This window comes from Sciurus vulgaris (genome assembly GCF_902686455.1).
Source record: "Sciurus vulgaris genome assembly, chromosome: 7".
Taxonomy (NCBI): domain Eukaryota; kingdom Metazoa; phylum Chordata; class Mammalia; order Rodentia; family Sciuridae; genus Sciurus; species Sciurus vulgaris.
The window spans coordinates 77,660,499-77,676,075 of NC_136467.1; the positions used below are offsets into that span (position 1 = coordinate 77,660,499).

The window sequence follows — 15,577 nt, forward strand, 5'->3', positions numbered from 1 at the left end:
ATTTATCCACATAAAGGCAAGACAAGCATCTTGGGGCATTTTGGCCATTCTTAAAGACCTCTTCCAAGCATTAAAACATTAGTTCTTGTTTCTGTTTTGTGGTATTTAATATTGACTGTTATCAAAGAAGAAACTGACTTTAAAAGGTATTGGGTGTCCCAAGTATTGGCTTTTATAATGGTAATAGTATCTGGCCTGTGACATGCACATGGCGATTCATATGTACATATATTCATAGAAACATACCAAGAAACTAAAGTGGAAAATAAATCATCTCAAAGAGTAGACCTGGATCTTTAAATTAAAATTGATGGACAGTTAACACTCTGGTCTTACGCTGAGTCTTTTGCATTCTTAGGGATTTCCCATCCAGAATGAGTCTGCATATTTTTACATAATCTTACAAAGGTATAGGTTATTGATGTAAGAGCATGTTTTAATGTCACATGACTTCAGTGATTTAGATATTCCCCCTTTCAATATTTCTAGATGATGAAGTAAAAATTTTTGGTACACATTTAATCTCTGGACTGGAATTTCCATACCCACACAGATGATTATGTTAAGTTAATTATATTTTTCTAGATTTCAACATTCTATGAGATAGTCTGCTTTTAGTTATGCTGATATTCTTCATGCTTTTTTGTAGTGAAGGCTTAGTTTCACAAAATACAAGAAATGTTAAATTTGTCCTGTAATGAATAACATGTATGAACATTTCTGGTACATTATTTTGGTGTAACCTGTGTACTCTGAGGAAGAGAATAGGGTAAATACTTCTCTTATATTTCAAATAATACTGGAACCTGTGTGTTATGAGAAAAACTTTTAACCCTTCGTTAGATAATCCACAAAGCTTTATCCCAAGTGATTTCCAAGGTCCCTAGAATTTCTGGGTTAATGCATACTTGGAGTTAGCATGAGTCATGTAGATGTCAACTAACATGGGTTTGCTTTTGTGGTAGTAATTTTATCTTCAAAGAAATAGTTGTGTTTTGTTTTTTGAATTGTTTTGTTGTGGTACTTGGGATTAGATCTGGGGCCTTGCACGTGGTAGGCAAGCACTCTTCCATTGAGCTACACCTGACCCCTTGTGAATTTTTAAATTTTGAGATGAGGTCTTGCTAAGTACCCAGGCTGACCTTGAACCTTTTTATCTGCTAGAATAGCTTAGCTGGAATTATAGGCATGTGCCACCACACCAGGTTTACAAATGTGTTTATTTCAAGTTTCTCTTGAAATTCTAGGCAAATTTATCCTCATGTAATATAATGCTAATGTATTAAGGAACCTGATCAGGAAACAAGGCAACTTGTATTTGGTTGGCAACTTCTAAACCATCCTTGCCTATTTTGTTAATTTATATGTTCTTTAAAAATAAGCATATAATCCAAAAATCCATAAGTATTTTTCTGAGTACCAGTGATTCTCCCTACCTCACAGTAAACTGTATGCTGAAACCCACATAATTATTAGAATAAGCATTTTATTGCACTCTATTTCTAGGGAGGTTGGTGATTTTTTAGAATGATAACCCTTTTAAGTGGGTTTTCCTCTCACTTCTAATTTTTTCTTTAGTGGAAGGGAACACAGTATGGAGGATTGAATTCAGGACCATATGCTTGCTGTCCTGAGTCATATTTTGGCCCTCATCCATGTTTTTAACAGCTGTTCATAAGATATCAGTATCCTGATGTCAGATTACATATTTTTCAGTTTTAATCTCTACGGACATTTGTTACGTTGAATCCCAGCCTTCTTCAAAAATGCTTTGGCACCTGGCTGACTAACCTACCACTCCATTCTTACCCATCCTTATTTCTCTTTTTCCTCTCTCTACTTGTCTCCTTGATCCCATCTACATTACAGCTTCACATTACTTATAAGCATACTCAATTTTAAATGTCAAGACTTGCAGTTCTGCATTTTAGCTGCCTGCTGTACCATTAGAGCTCTCTCAGCATTTATGTCCTGTTAGTTTACCTTATCACACCCAATCACATTAATCATTCACTGTTACTGAATAGGCCTGAAATGTACTATCAAAGTCCTACCCATTCAAGATCTGGCTGAACTTCTAATTTATAAATATGTTCAATGGCTCCTGAAGACCAAACTTCTTAAATAGCATGTTTAATTATACTGGCTTTGTACATCTAGTTCTAGAGTCTACAATAGCACTAATTTAAAACATAAGCTTCTATGTAATTGAAAAGTTTTTATAATTTGACCCCAGCTCATCCTTCTAGCCTTCTCTTCCAGTAATATTGTTGTGAATGCACTGATTGCCTTGTCTCTGGTTCACCTCACATTTAAAAAAATTTTTTTTTAGTTGTAGGTAGACAAAATGCCTTAGTTTTATGTATTTTTATGTGGTGCTGAGGATGAACCCAGTGCCTCACGTGTGCTTGGTGCTCCACCACTGAGCCACACCCCAGCCTTCACCTCACATTTTTGATGTCTAGAAGTTCTACCATATATAAAACTACTTAAAGGGTGACTTTGTGGGCAAAGCCATATTTTTGAAACATCTGGCAACATTTGAATTGCAAGAAAAATCTTGAGCCATTTAAATTACTGCCACCTTTCTAATTCATTTTCTGACTGTGTATGTAGTAATTGCAGCTTTCCCCAACTTTACCATGATAGTTTCATGTGTTGATTTACACAGTGAGCAAAAGCTATGGAACTCAGAAGAGGCCACATATATAAATAAATATATATAAAAAATATATATGAATTTTAAAAATTAAAATGGAAGTGATAGAACTACCTTCTGAACATCGGGATAGAGTTCTAAATTGTCTTGAATACTTAACGACACAGCTTGAATTGTTGAAGTGTAGAGGCCACATGACTTTCTGATATTGCTTAAGATTCAACTTGAATATGTTCATGAATTAAACCTAAGTTTAAATCGTAATTTCCCTTGAATATATAGGGGAAATTTTTCTAATAAAAAATGCCAACTTCCAAAATTATTCAAAATTTCTTAGATATACTAAGAAATTGAGTTAATTATTGATTTTATTTTTTTATAGCTGGAATCAGTTTTTCAAAATAGGAAGTTTCCTTTAAGTGAAGGTAAAAATTGATTTTAATTTGGTGGCATCCATACTCGTGGAATTATAATTGAAATGGCAATTTTAGTAATATTCACAATTGTCAGCTATGTTCAAGGTGCATGATATTTTTCAGGTGCTTTAATTTTGTATTTTAGTAAGTAGCTAGTGAGAGAAAAGAAAGCATTGCAAAGTCGTTCTAAAATATTTTCAGAAGTTACCGAAGTCAGTTGAAATGCCTAACATTTGGAGTTTTAAACATTTTCATTCTCTGAAACAAAGCCACTGTCTACTGTAGTAAACATCAGATGGGGTGTTTTACTTATTTACACAAAAGTATTGGCCACTTTGTACAATATAATGTTAGTGTTAGATTATAAGTGCCTTTCCCAATCTGATATTTATCAACAGGTTAGTATATTTTCAGTTGCCAGGTAATTACTGAATTATGTTTTCTGAAGTTAGGCACAAACTATCTTCTTCCATGAAAGTGAGGTTTGAGAGTCTGACTGATCTGTTGTAACTCAGACTTAACTCTTTTTTTGGTGCTAAGACCACATAGAATTTCATAATAATAACAGCATTTACGTAGGGAGTATCTAGTTGAGCCATTGGTTCTATAGAATTCTTCCTATTCTCCTAATGGAGGTTTTACTTCAGGGCTACAAAAATAAGCTTAAATGTGAAAATAACATTTTCATTTTAAACATGTCAGATCTCTACTGTAAAAACGTTCAATATTCTTCCTTGAATTACATATATTTAAAAAAAATTCCTTTATGAAAATGAAGGAAAGGGAAAATTCTTCAAGAAAGCAATTTAATGACCTTTTTAGCACAGATGTTATATCCAGAGGTTGATATATAGGGGATATTTTGCAAGAATGAGAGAGTATTATGAAGTATAAAATTAAGGCTATAAAAATATTAAAAATGCTGCAAAAGGTAAAGTATGATAATTTGATCTTTGATAATTTGAGATGGGGAAGAGGGGCAGGGAACCAGGTCACTCTCCTGTGACAGAAAAGCATGTTCCAAATTATAGGAAGCATCTGAAAGGGAAGGACTGAAATGGTTTGTAGGGGTAGTGTATGTAATCACTTCCTTTTCCTCTTACACCCATGCCGTACAAATATGGACCTCAACATGTGAAAATGTGATTTGCATTCAGTATCATCAAAATTAAGTAGGTATAATTATGGGGATTCAGGTACTCAGTACTACCTTTCAAGTTCTTGTACCAACAAAAAGTAATTTGTGCAGTGTGCTGGTGAGGTGGGGAAAATGAGGTTAAAATAAGTGGAAATATTTTAGATACTTTACCAGTGCTGCATGACTTCTGAAAATTAAGTAAAAGAGAGAAGTCCTATTCTTTGCTCAAATTATCATCTTCCCACAGTCCTTTTCAGATCCTCACCAGCTGGAAATTTCCCCAATATCTGCCATTAAAAAAAGATTCAATTTCAGCCTTTATAAATCTGCCCTGTATTTTACAGTATTTCTATGTTTGACTTGTCTCCACTAGATTGTAAGCCTTTGGAGGTCAGAAAAATGCATCTAAGTTAATTGTATCTTCCACCACATCTAGCACACAGTGCCTTACACTTATTTGCCATTCAATAAATATTCATTAAAATAATGGACATATTGGATTGCAGTTGATGTCTATTAGCCAAGAATACATCATGTATATATGTTTACAAACTGTATAGTTTATAAATAGCTCTAACATAATTGCAGTCATTATGTAGTTTGTAAATAGCTCTAGCACACATAATTGCAGCATTTATCAAAATTTATACAATTGTACTAGCGCTTCACAGCTAACAGTGTAGAGCAGGACTAATAGAAATAAAAGCTACACATAATTTTCTAGCTGTTTTAAAGTAAATTATTTTTTATCCCATTTCCAAATGTTACTGTATAATCACATTTTTAGAAACTATATTCATGCTGTCTTGAAGGGTAATGTGTATTTACACTTAGACATTTACAATCCACATTTCCAGTGCTCAAAGCCCTATTTGGCTAGTAGCTACTCTATTGGACTGTGCAGGTCTAGAATTTTAGAGCAGATATCTGCAGACCTCAATTTCCTGTAAATTGTCTTAACACCTTTGAGTTTATGTCATTTTTATTTTGTTTAAATTCAAATAAAAGCTAATTGAGTTGTCATGTCCATAAACTCAAAAGTTTTCTCATTAAGCTTTGTACAAAGATACCTACTAAGCACTTTCTATCCAGTTTAATCTTCCCCATAGCTTTGTGAAGAAACTCGCTTAGAGGCAAGGATACAAGGCCTGAGATAGATCAAGTTAACAGTTCAATGACATGTTAGTAGGTGGAGCTAGTTTCAGAACCATGATTTGTTGTGGATAGTCCATCTCCTCTCTAGAAGTTCAAAACCATACAAGGTCAGCAGAAAATTTCAAGCTCTGTATGTGAACGTAAAAGTGAACACTAGACTTAAAAACATTAAATGTTAATTTATTGGATGAGGCCTATAGCAACCGGATTTTATCTTTCTTGCTAGGTTGGAAGAATCTTCTCAAGGGTTGGGGATGTAGCTCTGGGAAGAGCACCTGATTACCATGTACAAGGCCTTGGTTTCAATTCTCAGTACTGCCAAAAGAATAAAAGAATTTTCTTATGGCACAAATTCATTACTCTTCTAAACAAGAATATGGCAGTTTAAATTAGTTGGCTTATTCTAATGGCTTCTGCCAAGAAATACGGGAAAGCATTTTCATTTGGACATTGTAGAGATGTCCCATTTGAACAGAACTGAAAAAAAATTGTGTCTATAATGTATCTTGGTGAAAAGTTGAACAGTAATTTCAGAATGAGTCTTTAAGGAAGCAAATATTTTAGGCAATACAACTTAACAAAGTAACTAGTATGAAGTACTGAAGTTCAGAGTAGGAACGTTGTAGGTCAATTCAACATACATCTTTTATATTTCAGCATAGCTCTAGCATGTTCATATAAATGAGAGGGATTATAGTTAAGGAGTTGTAAGTGTAAATAAATTTGCAAAGGTGAAATTAATGAATGTTAAAAACACGTTTTAAAAGTTTTAAGTGTTCCAGAGATGTTACACTGAAGATTTTTAGGTAGTTTGATCACCAATAGAACCCGAGTATATTCATGATGTTAGTTTAAACAATACCTAATGGTGACTGGATCAGTGACATGTACACTTTGATGTGCACTGTGTAATTGGTGCCACCATTCTACAAAGAAATTTGATAGTATATATCATGTTAATTTTCTTACCCTTTGATACAGTAATTGATTTAAGACATTAGAAATTAAGTTTATGATCTAGGATGGTAATCATACCAGTGAATGTAGCAATAACATAGTAGAGAGTACATTCTGAAAAGGAGAATAATGCATCATTAAAGATGATCCATGTTTTTGGAACAATATGGGCAAATATTCATGAAACTACATACATGATGGGTTTTGTTTCTTAAATAATTTCAGATAGTGTCTGCCTCTCCTCACTTGGAGGGTAAGAGAACCAGCAGCATGACAGCACCGCATGTGGGGTTATAAGGGCTTCAAATCCCGATTTTGCTAGCGGTATTCTGAGCAAGATCCTCACTGCTTCAGTAATGCGACTATAAAATGGTTGAAACTACAGTACCCACAAGGAATGGAAGTGTGAAGGGTAGATGAATAGTACTTAGTGCGCCGCCTAAATAAGTTTTGGCTATTTTACGATAATCTCCATATCTCTCTCAAGAGTTTCGGAGAATAAGGAAATTAAAACTTAAAAATGCACTAATAAATGAGACTCTAAAAGAGGAATTTAACCTAGCCTGCCAACACGCTTAGTTCCAACATTTGGATTTTTAGTTAGGCCCCCGAGGCAGCGTGAATTGAGCTCCACCTTGCCGGTGAAGCGTGTCAAATATGCTGTCTCCCAGGGGTGACAGCCCGATGGGTTGGACTCCGGTATTCCAGGACTGTTGTCACTCGCCACTCTAGTCTCCAGGTGTGTTCCTTTTAAAATGAGGACTGAAAGGCGCCTCTCCCCTGGGCGTCGCCCCAAGCTCCTACTAGTAGTCACTCGGGGCTGAGGAAACAGGCTGCGTGCAGGGAGGCTGGGGCTCGACCGGCTCCCCACATCCTGCGGGCTCGTGGGACTGACTACAGTTCCCAGGGGCCCTCGCGAGCACCGGGAGCCCCGCCGGCAGCGTCCGGCGGCTGTGGGGGCGGTAGTTTCAGCTGTGCTTGGGCACAACTTTTCCCTGTTCCGCAGCACACATTGTTACCGGGCGCTAGGCTTCCTCTGGATTTCCTGAGGAGGCCGGTGGCTCCTAGACTCCGACCCCTCACAGATAACCCTGCGTTGCTGCGGCCGCGGGGCGGGGCGGCAGGACTCCAGCGACCTCGCGCAGAGTGGCGAACTCTGGCACGCCGGGCGGCCTTGCCTGACCGGCGGGGGCGGTGGCCGCGCACGCGCGGCGGGGGCCGCAGGGCGGGGCCTGGGGCGACTGCAGCTGGCGGCGACCGTCCGCTGGTGGGCGGCTATGTGGGTCCGCCGCCGGGTGGCGGGGTGGGGACCCGGAAGGTCGATGGGGGTCTCCTCCACTTCGACCCCAGCGGATGGAGAAGCGTCAGCTGCGCGGACAGAGATGGTACCCTGGGTGCGGACGATGGGAGAGAAGCTGAGGCAGCGGCTGCGACTGGACGTGGGACGAGAGATCTGCCGCCAGTACCCGCTGTTCTGCTTCCTGCTGCTCTGTCTCAGCGCTGCCTCTCTGCTCCTCAACAGGTACAGCCGCAGCGCGGAGCCGGGCGGCGGCTTCTTCCCGAAGCTGCGGACGCTGGAGCCGTGATGCTTCGCTACGTGGAGGCCGCCCGGGCCGCGCAGCAGCGAGGCTGGGGCCGGCTGCGAGGCCGCGGGCCAGAACGAGCTCCGGGCCCGGAAGTGCGGGCGGGGCGGGCTCCTGTGGCCCTTTGCTCGAGACATCCTTTCCTAAACTACCTGTGCCCTATGCTTACCTTCTTTCCACCCATTTCTCAGCACGTAGTCTTCACTGTCGATGTTTTCCAAAAGAGCGAAATGTGTGTGCTGGGTTGAGTAGGAGTCGGTTGCAAGGGCGGTCCAGTCAGCTGATAGAGGAGGGTTCAAGGTCCTGTGGCGGCGGCTGGTTTAGGCAGCATCCCCTGGCCTACAGCGCATACACAGGCCTGCATCTTGGCAGGTCAGGCTTTTTACGCAGTGTTATTGGTTAAAAAAGACCGTCGTAAAAATTTGTTGACTTGAAATCAGAAAGCAAAATTGCACCCGTTTCAACATTCCTAGAATATTCCCTAAAGGAACTGATGGAAAAGGGGGGGGGGGGCATGCAGAAAAGTTAAAATTGGTAAATTCAGTTGACATTTTGAGACTGAAAGGTTTTGCTTCTGAAAGAAGCTTCGTTTTGTTGTTTCAAGAAATGGCATCCATGCAGTAGACAGTACAGGAGAACTGTGCTTTGAAACATTTCTATACTGTTTTCTCTGATATTTTCAGCCTGCAACCATTTATACCTTTTATCTTGAGGTAGTTTGATGCCCAAGAATAGCAGTGGGAAAGAATGTGTAAGGAATTGGGCAACTTAATTTTGCTCTAAGAGAAACATTTTCCTGAATGTACTGAAATTGGTTTCTTCCTTACTGCCTTTGCTTTTTGATTGATACTGGTTTAAATAATAATTGGACTTAAATAGTGATAGGTAACTTTGCTAAGAAATGTGTTTTGATTGTGATATGGCTGTATTTGATTGTAGGAGTATGGGAGAAGTTAAAAAGAGTAGAAACAAGTACTACCTTTCTGCCTTTTGGAATATATTCCAAACTAGACTAGCAGATTCAGTGTGAACAAAATGTGAGCTTTAAATGATTATTAAGTTTTGTCCAGATTGTTCCCTATCTTCTTTTGGAACTGGGTCAGTTTAGATCTCCAAGGTAGGACAACCATATAGTAGGAGCAGGTTGAACCAGAATTCTGAGGTCGCCAACCTACAAAATCATAGCATCTTGCATTATGTGTTGTTAAAAAGTCATAGGATGCCATCTGATCTGCATACCATAAGATTCTCTACCATGTATTTGTAATATGCGAAGAAGAAGGAAATACACATAAATTTTCTCTCAGTGGTTATGTTTATGAGTGAAATTGGTTTTGGATACCTTTTTTGGTATTTCCTATTTGTTACTACTTTAATCAGTAAAAGTGATTTTAAACATAGAACCATCTTTTAATAACAGAATGGTTAGGTACCTTTTTTCTAGGAAAAATATTTGGGAAGGTGCAAAACAATTTATATAATGTGTTTTCTTGTGATATGTGTGATTGCTTCTTTGCCTTTTGGCTAAGATCAAATATAGTACATACAGGTGATTTCCTTTAAAATACATGTAGCATACACACACACACACATACGTTGTATGCTTAGATTGTGTCTCTGGAAAGTTATATAAGAAAACCTGATCCATTCAGAGAGTTGGGAGAGGAGAATACTAGGCGCATCTATTCTGAAAAATTAAAAAATTGTGTATATTATATGTGTGTGTGTGTATATATATATATATACACATATATAAAACAGATAAAATCTTTGGAGGCATAACAGTGGAATTAGAAGAAATGAAAAGATATGCTTAATAAACAAGTGGTTTCTACACATAATTTCACCAGTTTTTTTAGAAATAACTTTAAAAAGAAATTTTCAGTTTAAAAATCTCTACTGATTAGTGTGGAGTTTTGAAACTTTGATTCTCTGTGGTTATACTTAAAATAATACTCTTTTTTAAAGTTAATTTTTCTCCTAAACTTTTCTCACTGTTAATTAGTATATAATTTTTCTTTCAATATGAATTAAGATTATGAATCTTATTTGTGGAAAAATCAATGGATATAACCTTTGGACCTTTGCAAGCAATTTTTGGGAAGAGTAGAAAGTAATATACTTTATGTATTAGAAATTATTTATGTTCTTACCTTTATAATACTGTTAGGATAAGCTGAGAGCATAGATCAAATTATTTAAATTTGTTTATTGGCCATTATAGTTGTATGTGAGGGTTATATTAAGGAATATTTTAAGTTAATCCTAATAATGATAATGGTAATAATAACTAACGCTGTAAATATTTTATTTGTCCCAGTTACTTTGGTAAGAGTTTTTATTAATTGTCAAGGCAATTTATTTGTGGTTGAAAGTTTTGAATCTGTAGCTTGACTGTAGGAATTTGATTCAGATAAGTTATATAACTTATCTGTCACAGCCCCTTTATTTGTAAAGTAGCTCCTCATGATATGGTTATTTTGACAATTAAATGAGTTAATTAAGGAAAAGATCTTTCCTTTTTAAATTTAATTTAATTTAAAAAATTTTAAAGACAGGGTCTCATTAAGTTGCTTAGGATCTCTAGTCACTAAATCGTTGAGGCTAGCCTTAAACTTGCAATCCTCATGCCTCAGCTTCCCGTGTTGCTGGGATTATAGGCATGTGCCACCACACTTGGCTCTTTTTTCTTTTTTTTTTTTTTTTATTTCATACAGATGGAATCATAGGCCTCAGCAGAGTCCTCAGAATTCTGATTTTGAGAATTATCCACCTTACACATCAGTAATGAGTTTTTTTTTTGTTCTTGTGGAGTCCATCAGGAATATGCCACAATTTTCTAATCCATTTTGTTGTTGAAGTACATTTGGGTTCTTTTCAGTTTTTGGCTATTATGAGTAATGCTGTTGTGAATAGTCTCATATATATCATTTGATAGACCAGTGCACTTCTTTCTTTTCAATTTATACCCCTGAGTGGAAATGCTGGGGGAGAATATGCATTTGTTGAACTTAAGTAGATAATGATCTAGCCATTTTCTAATTGATTGTATTAATTTAAACTTCCACCAGAAATGTTTGACATTTCCGTTTGTTTGTTAAAAAGACTGTTTTTTTCTCCAACATATGTTTTTGGAGCCTGTGTTAAGGATCAAATGACTATATATGTTTCTATGTCTTCTATTTCATTTCATTAGTCTGTGTGTCTGTTTTTATGCCAGTATCATGCTGCTTTGTTACTGTAGCTCTATAGTTTAATTTCAAATTAGATGTTGTGATGCCTCCAGCATTACTCTTTTTGTGCAGAATTGCTTTGACTATTCAGGGTCTTTTGTTTTTCCATATGAATTTTAGAACTGTTTTTTCTAGTTTCTTGAAGAATGCCATTGGTATTTTGATGGGTATTGCCTTGAATCTAGATCACTTTTGGTAATATGGCCATTTTAATAATATTAATTCTGCCTATCCATGAATATGGAAGGTCTTTCCATAGTGTAATATCACCCATTTTTAAATTTTTTTCTTTTCTTTTTGGTACTGGGGCTCAAACCCAGGGGGTGCTCTACCTCTGAGCCCCTTGTTTTACTTTATTTTTAAGATAAGATCTTGCTAAGTTGTCCAGACTGGCCTTAAACTTGTGATACTCCTGCCTCAGCCTCCCAAGTCACTCAGATTACAGGTGTGTATCATCATGCCCAGCTCTAGAATTTACTCTTTCTTTTTTCAGTGCTCTGTAATTTTTGCTGTAGAGATCTTTTTACCTCTTTTTAATAAAAAATTTTTAACTGTAGATGGACATAACTTTATATTATTTATTTATTTTTATGTGGTGCTTAGGATCAAACCTAGTACCTCACACGTGCTAGACAAGCACTCTTATCACTGAGCTTCAACCTCAGCCCCTCTTTTACCTCCTTGATTAGGTTAATTCCTAGGGTATTTTTTTGTTTGCTTTGTTGGAGGCTATTGTGGAGGTAACTGTTTTTCTGATTTTTTTGTTGGTGGATTTATTATCCATGTGTAGAAAAACTAGTGATTTTTGTATGTTGATTTTGTATCCTGCTACTTTGCTGAATTTGTTTATCAGCTCTAGAAAGTCTTCTGGTGAAGCTTTTGAACCTTTTAAATGTAGAATCAGATTATCTGCAAATAGTGATAATTTGACTTTTTTTCCTGTTTGTGTCCCTTGTAGTTTCTTCTTTTGTAGTTACTACAGCTAAAATTTCAAGCGCAATATTGAATAGCAGTTGTGAGAGTGGACATCTTTTTCTTGGTCCTGATTTTAGAGGAAATATTTTCAGTTTTTCTCCATTTAGTATGCTGTTGGCTTTGGATTTGTAATATATAGCCTTTAGATGTTTGAGGTAAGGTCTTATCCTTGGTTTCTTCATAACTTTGCTAGATATAGCAATCTTTGTTGGAAGTTATTTTTTTCAAGACTTGAAATATGTCATTTCAAGCCCTCTGAACTTCTCTCTCTCTTTTTTTCTTTTCTTTTTTTTTTTTTTTTTAAAGCAGAAAAATCTGCTGTTATTCGATTAGTAACCTGGCATTTCTTTCTTGGAGTTTTTAAAATTTCTTTTCCTTCTACTGGATTTTTGGCATTTTAATTATAATGTGTCATGGAGAAGTTATTTTCTAGTCTTGTCTATTGGGATTCCAAGATGCATCCAGTATCTGGATGTCCATTTAATCCCAACATTTGGCAGTTTTTCTGCTATTATTTCCCTGAATACGTTATCAATGTCATTAGCCTATATTTCTGTTCCTTCCTTGTTTTAGTCAGCTTTATCCCTGCTGCGACTTAAAGATCTGACCAGAACAACTGGAGAGGAGGAAAGGTTTATTTGAGGGCTCACAGTTTCAGAGGTCTTAGTTCATAAAAGCCTGGCTCCATTCTTTGGGATTGAGGTGAGGCAGTACATTATGGCGGTAGAGTGGCAGAGAGAAGCAGCTCACATGAAGATCAGGAAGCAGAGAGAGACTCCACTTGCCAGATACAAATATATACCCCCAAGCCACACCCGCAGGACCCCCTCCTCCAGCCACACACATCCTACCACTTCAGTCCCTATCAGGATTAATCCACTGATTGGGTTAAGACTCTCACAACCCAATCATTTCTCCTCTAAATCTTTTTGTATCATCTCACATGTGTGCTTTTAGGGAATACCTCGCATCCAAACCATAATATTCCTCAATACCTATGAGCCTCAGGTTAGATCGCTTAATGTTGTTCCAGAGTTCTTAGATATCTGGATTATAGTTATTTTTGTTTGTTTGTTTCTTTTTAAAATACTGTCTGTATGTTCCAGAATGTCTTGATCTTCAGACTCTTGAAAGAAGTAGTCTTCTACCTGATCTAATCTATTGGAGAGACTTTCAACTGAGCTTTTTTAAAAAAAATTTTTGGTTGTAGATGGACACAATATCTTTATTTATCTTTCTTATGTGGTGCTGCATTTGCCAGGCGGGGCTTTACCCCTGAACCACAACCTCAGCTCCCTCAGCAGAGCTTTTTATTGGACTTACTTTGTTTTTCATTTCCAAGACTTCTGGTTGACTCTTTTTCTGAATCTCATGATTAAAGTGTTCTTTCATGTCCCATTTTTTCCCCATGGTTCATTCCTAGATATTTTAATTCACTGATCATTTTAACAATGCATTTTTGAAGTCTTTGTTTAGCATATCACCAACCTCAGTGTTGGTTTCAGTTGTGGGGTGGGGAGGGGTGGTTACAAACCTTTGGAGGTGTCTTCTTGACTTGTTTCCTCATGAGATTATATATTTGTGCATCTTTGTGATGAATTCCTCTTTTTTTTTTCCCTTATGTGATAGTCTTTTGGTGACCAGTTATCTGTTTATGATAAACCCTGGATTGGGGTTATACCTTAGTGCCAACATAGTCGACATAATTAAAGTTCAACCATCAGTACAACTTTGAGAGGAAAAAATATCCACCAGTAAATCTACATATTGACATACATTTAAAAACTTATGATCTCTATAACTTTATTAACCAATGAAGAAGTGGGTGAGAAATAGTATAGAATAGACTGAAAAGTTAAGCATTAAAGATAATTTACTTAATGCTAAATTATATTGGAAGAAGGGGGAAAAGAAAGAAAAGAAAAAGGTGTAGGGGAAAAAAAAGAGTCAAGAAAACATGAGCAGAAAGAGAAGGGAAGGGAATGGAGATGAGAAAGAATCAAAGAAGTATTGAGAAAAAATTCAATTAATTGAAAGTACATAAAGTTAGTTGAAATCATGAAAAAACTAATAAGGGAAGACACAACACTTCATTTATATAAAGCATCTAATTCGACAATAAGCATTAAAAGATTTGTTTTCTTCTTGCGGAGATTTTTTTAAAACAGAGACACCTCTTTTGCATGCTCTTCTATGTATGAAAATTGATGTGAAGTTTCCCTTACAGTTTTCAGTGCTTTGGGCAAGGTGGCACATGGCATAGACTGGAGTTAGTAACCAACAGGAGTATGGGGCAGCAGTTGGCACCTGAGGCTCAGGGTGTGGCCAGTGTCTGGAATGTATTGGAGGTACCTGGTAGTAGCTGGACCATGGGGCAGCAGCTGAGATGCTGGCTGGTGGCCAGAATGCTAGGCTGCATTTAGGGAGTAGGGCAGCTCTCTTGTGGTGGGGAGTTCAATGACTGCAGAGGTACATACTGCTCCCTAGATGCCACTCTCTCTGGCATAGGTACTTCAAAGGGATCCATTGGTAGAGGTGTACATGCTGGCCCCTAGGTGCTGCACTCCCTGGAAGTGCTGGGCACAGTTCTCTGCTCTACTCCTACTACTGTTGCCAATACCAGAGGGAGGAGAGGTCTTGACCACATTGAGTTCACAGTGATCCCACTACATGTATAGTTGGTTGACCCATGTCAAAGTATTCCCTATGATATTAGCTGTTATCCAGGTTGGATGAAATTATAGAGATTTAATCGCTTCCCAACTATAACTTAGATGTAGTCTGTGCACAAGAGCCTCCTGTCACAGTTCTGTGCCAGCAAGTTGGAAAAAGTGGAGCACTTCTTTACCAGGTGGCTTTGCATCTCCTGTCTCAGCATAACTAAGTCTGAGTTCCCCACCTCCCACACCTGCTCAGTCCCTCCAAGTAGGAACTCTGGTTACTACAAAACAGGAAAGAATATGTTAACTGGGAAACAGCATCTGTTCCTCCTGAGCAGGTCTGGGAGGTGGGGTAAAAAGGAGAAAAAGGGAGAGGTAAAGCTGCCAAGCTTTTAGAAACAGCAGATGAGAAAGTCAGACTGAGTTAGGTGTCTTGTTGAGGAAGTCAGGTCCTAAGGCGACACAATGAAGATTTGGGCCTACTTTTTCTTCTGTTAGGCTCAGAGTCTCTGTTCTAGTGCCTTATTTGATCCACTTGGAGTTGATTTTTGTGCAGGTTGAGAGATAGAGGTTTAATTTCATTTTGTTCCACATGGATTTCCAGTTTTCCCAGCACCATTTGTTGAATAGACTATCTTTTCTCCAATGTATATTTTTGGCAACTTTGTCTAGAATGAGATAACTGTATTTATGTGGGTTTGTCTCTGTGTCTTCTGCTCTGTGCCATTGGTCTACATGTCTGTTTTGGTGCCAATACCATGCTGTTTTTATTACTATAGCTCTGTAGTATAGTTTGAGGTC

At 37.6% G+C, this 15,577-nt stretch overlaps 1 protein-coding gene and 1 long non-coding RNA gene across 6 annotated transcripts in view; one reads left to right on the top strand and one right to left on the bottom strand.

The window, feature by feature from the left end:
• Window positions 1-517: 517 nt before the first annotated feature.
• On the bottom strand, window positions 518-9,784 carry LOC306665454. The gene is made up of 2 exons (XR_013765027.1): window positions 8,078-9,784; window positions 518-4,500 (listed from the first exon to the last, which is right to left on the bottom strand). It is a non-coding gene; the product is annotated as an uncharacterized lncRNA (long non-coding RNA).
• Window positions 7,546-15,577, top strand: part of SNX14 (sorting nexin 14) — a 104,525-nt gene continuing 96,493 nt past the window's right edge. For 4 of the 5 annotated variants that reach the window (XM_079146946.1, XM_079146948.1, XM_079146947.1 and 1 more), the window contains exon 1: window positions 7,548-7,847. In XM_079146946.1, coding sequence (XP_079003072.1) covers window positions 7,603-7,847 — 245 coding nt within the window. In that variant the 5' untranslated portion in view covers window positions 7,548-7,602. Of the gene's footprint in view, window positions 7,848-15,577 lie in introns of all 5 variants that reach the window. The other variant, XM_079146950.1, reaches the window with a different exon arrangement.